The following is a 2,192-nucleotide window of genomic DNA, read 5'->3' as shown; positions in this document are numbered from 1 at the left end:
TGGTAGTGCATTGGGTGGAGGTAGCTGCAATCTCTGGGTAGCATTTTATGATATTGAAGTCACATACCTTTGCCAAGCAGTGGCACGGAGCTAATAAAAACGATTTGTTAGAGGAAATGGTTGTTTTGAATGACTGGAGAAAGGACACGGAGTTATTAAACATTTGAATTTACAATTCGTCTTCTTCTGCAGGAGACTGGAATTGCAGAGACAAACAAGAGCTCTTTTTTCAGAAGAGTCTGGGAGTGTTTAATCAAACTGGAGTCTCAATTCACCAAGAAACAGTGGAATATTTCACCACCGCAGCTCCGTGATTAAAGTCCTGTGTGGTTTCTAACACCCTGTTGTTGAGGAAGGATCTGCTACACAGTCACTGTCTCCACCTGGGAGCTTGGACTGCATAGATCCATGCTATTCAGGATTGGGCCTACATGGTATGATCTAGCACTGAGATGCTCAGTGGTCCCCATATTTAAAACAAAATGATGTTCATTAAGGGTCTGATCCAAAGCTCACTGAAGTCAATGGGAGTCTTTCCACTGACCTCAAGGGACTTTGGATAAGGCTTTAAAATCTATATTCTGCTTCTTCAATGTGAACATGAGTATGTTTCTTTATTTTTCAGTAAAACGAGATATGGCGAATAGCTCTGTCGAAAGTTATGTGCAGCTGTTCCAGATAACCCTGTACATTCCAACATTTGTCCTGGGATTGCTGTTCAATATGATGGCTTTGTGGTTTGCCTTTTGTAAGATCAGGAAGCTGACAGAATCAACAATCTACCTGGTGTCACTTATTACTCTGGATACCTTGCTGCTGTTTACCCTTCCTTTTAAAATCATTTCCTATGGCTCCCAGGACAAGTGGAACTTGGGGTCGACATTCTGCTCATTCCTGGAAAGCCTTTACTTTGTGAACATGTATGGGAGCATTCTCATCTCCGTATGTATATGTGTGGACCGATATATTGCCATCCGACATCCATTCTTAGCCATTTCCCTGAGATCCACCAAGAAAGCTGCTATGGTCTGTTCCATCGTCTGCGTGGGTGTCTGGGCCGGAACTTCCTTTACTTACCAATTCCATGATAGCACAATTACTACGTGCTTCCATAGCTTCTCTAATAAAATATGGGAAAACCCAGGTGTGCTTGTCACCTTGGAGACTGTGTTTCTTGGAAGCATGACAGCAATGATCTTCTGCACAGCTCAGATCATCATATGCTTGAAAAGGAGCAGAAGGCCAGACGATCCCCTTACAGACACAAGTAAATCAGTGAAGATAGTCATGGCAAACCTAGCCACGTTTGTCATCTGTTTCACCCCTTTCCATGTGGCATTGATCTTGTATTATTTGGTAAAAAGAGAGGTCATCACGAGCAATCTTCTGCAAATCTTACGCTCTTTAGTTCAGATCAGCCTCTGCTGGGCTAACCTCAACTGCTGCCTGGATGCAATTTGCTATTATTTTGTCCTTAAGGAGTTTTTGAAACCCCCACCTCAGGAGCGCGAGATAACAACCAACAGTAGTTAATCAAAGTGCTGCAAGTCTCACTCATTCTGGGAGCAGAAGGGGAAAGCTTTTGAAAACTGACCACTTCTAGCTAATTTTGAAGATTGTTTTCATCTGATGCTCACTGAACTCTCTCTTAAGCCATCATCCAAAGGACCAGCAAAAATCAATTGCCAAATAATAGTAGTTCTAACAGTCAAACAAAACTGTACTTGAAAACCAAATGGTTACCTGAAAGTGTTGCCTACTGAAGAGCTTTTTCAATAGAAACTGTGGAGGCTCAGTTAATGTAGGTGTCTTCAATTGTAGACACTCAAGGTGGAATTTTTTATTTGAAAATATAAATACAGTGAAACCTGTACTAAGAACCACCTCCTTAATTGTTCTTTTTGCATCTTTTTTGTCTTGGGGTTTGTAAAAAATAAAAATTGAAACTATTTCCTAGAAACGGTGACACAAATCCCAACCATGAGTAGTGTTTCTTGTTTTCTTGAAAAGTGTTTGTGTGGGTTTAGTGTCAGCAAAGGTTCCAGACTGACAGCCCTGGAGCCAGAGATCCTCTGTCTAGCCACGCGGCAGGCACAATCTTAGGTCTGCCTGCTTTACTCACATTGACTTATTTTGCAAATAATCACATTGACTTAAGTGGAACTCCTCAATGAGTAAAGTACTTCTCAGCA

At 41.6% G+C, this 2,192-nt stretch overlaps 1 protein-coding gene across 1 annotated transcript; it reads left to right on the top strand.

Moving 5' to 3' along the window:
* Positions 1 to 636: 636 nt before the first annotated feature.
* On the top strand, positions 637 to 1,533 carry LOC113405485 (G-protein coupled receptor 55-like). Its single transcript, XM_026646702.1, has one exon. It carries the CDS (start codon positions 637 to 639, stop codon positions 1,531 to 1,533), a length of 897 nt encoding a protein of 298 aa, XP_026502487.1.
* The last annotated feature ends 659 nt before the right edge of the window (positions 1,534 to 2,192 follow it).

Source organism: Terrapene carolina, unplaced genomic scaffold (genome assembly GCF_002925995.2).
Source record: "Terrapene carolina triunguis isolate 2854851 unplaced genomic scaffold, T_m_triunguis-2.0 Scaffold39413, whole genome shotgun sequence".
Classification (NCBI taxonomy): Eukaryota; Metazoa; Chordata; order Testudines; family Emydidae; genus Terrapene; species Terrapene triunguis.
Note: the sequence above shows the minus strand (reverse complement) of the source record. Positions and strands in the feature narration are given on the sequence as shown.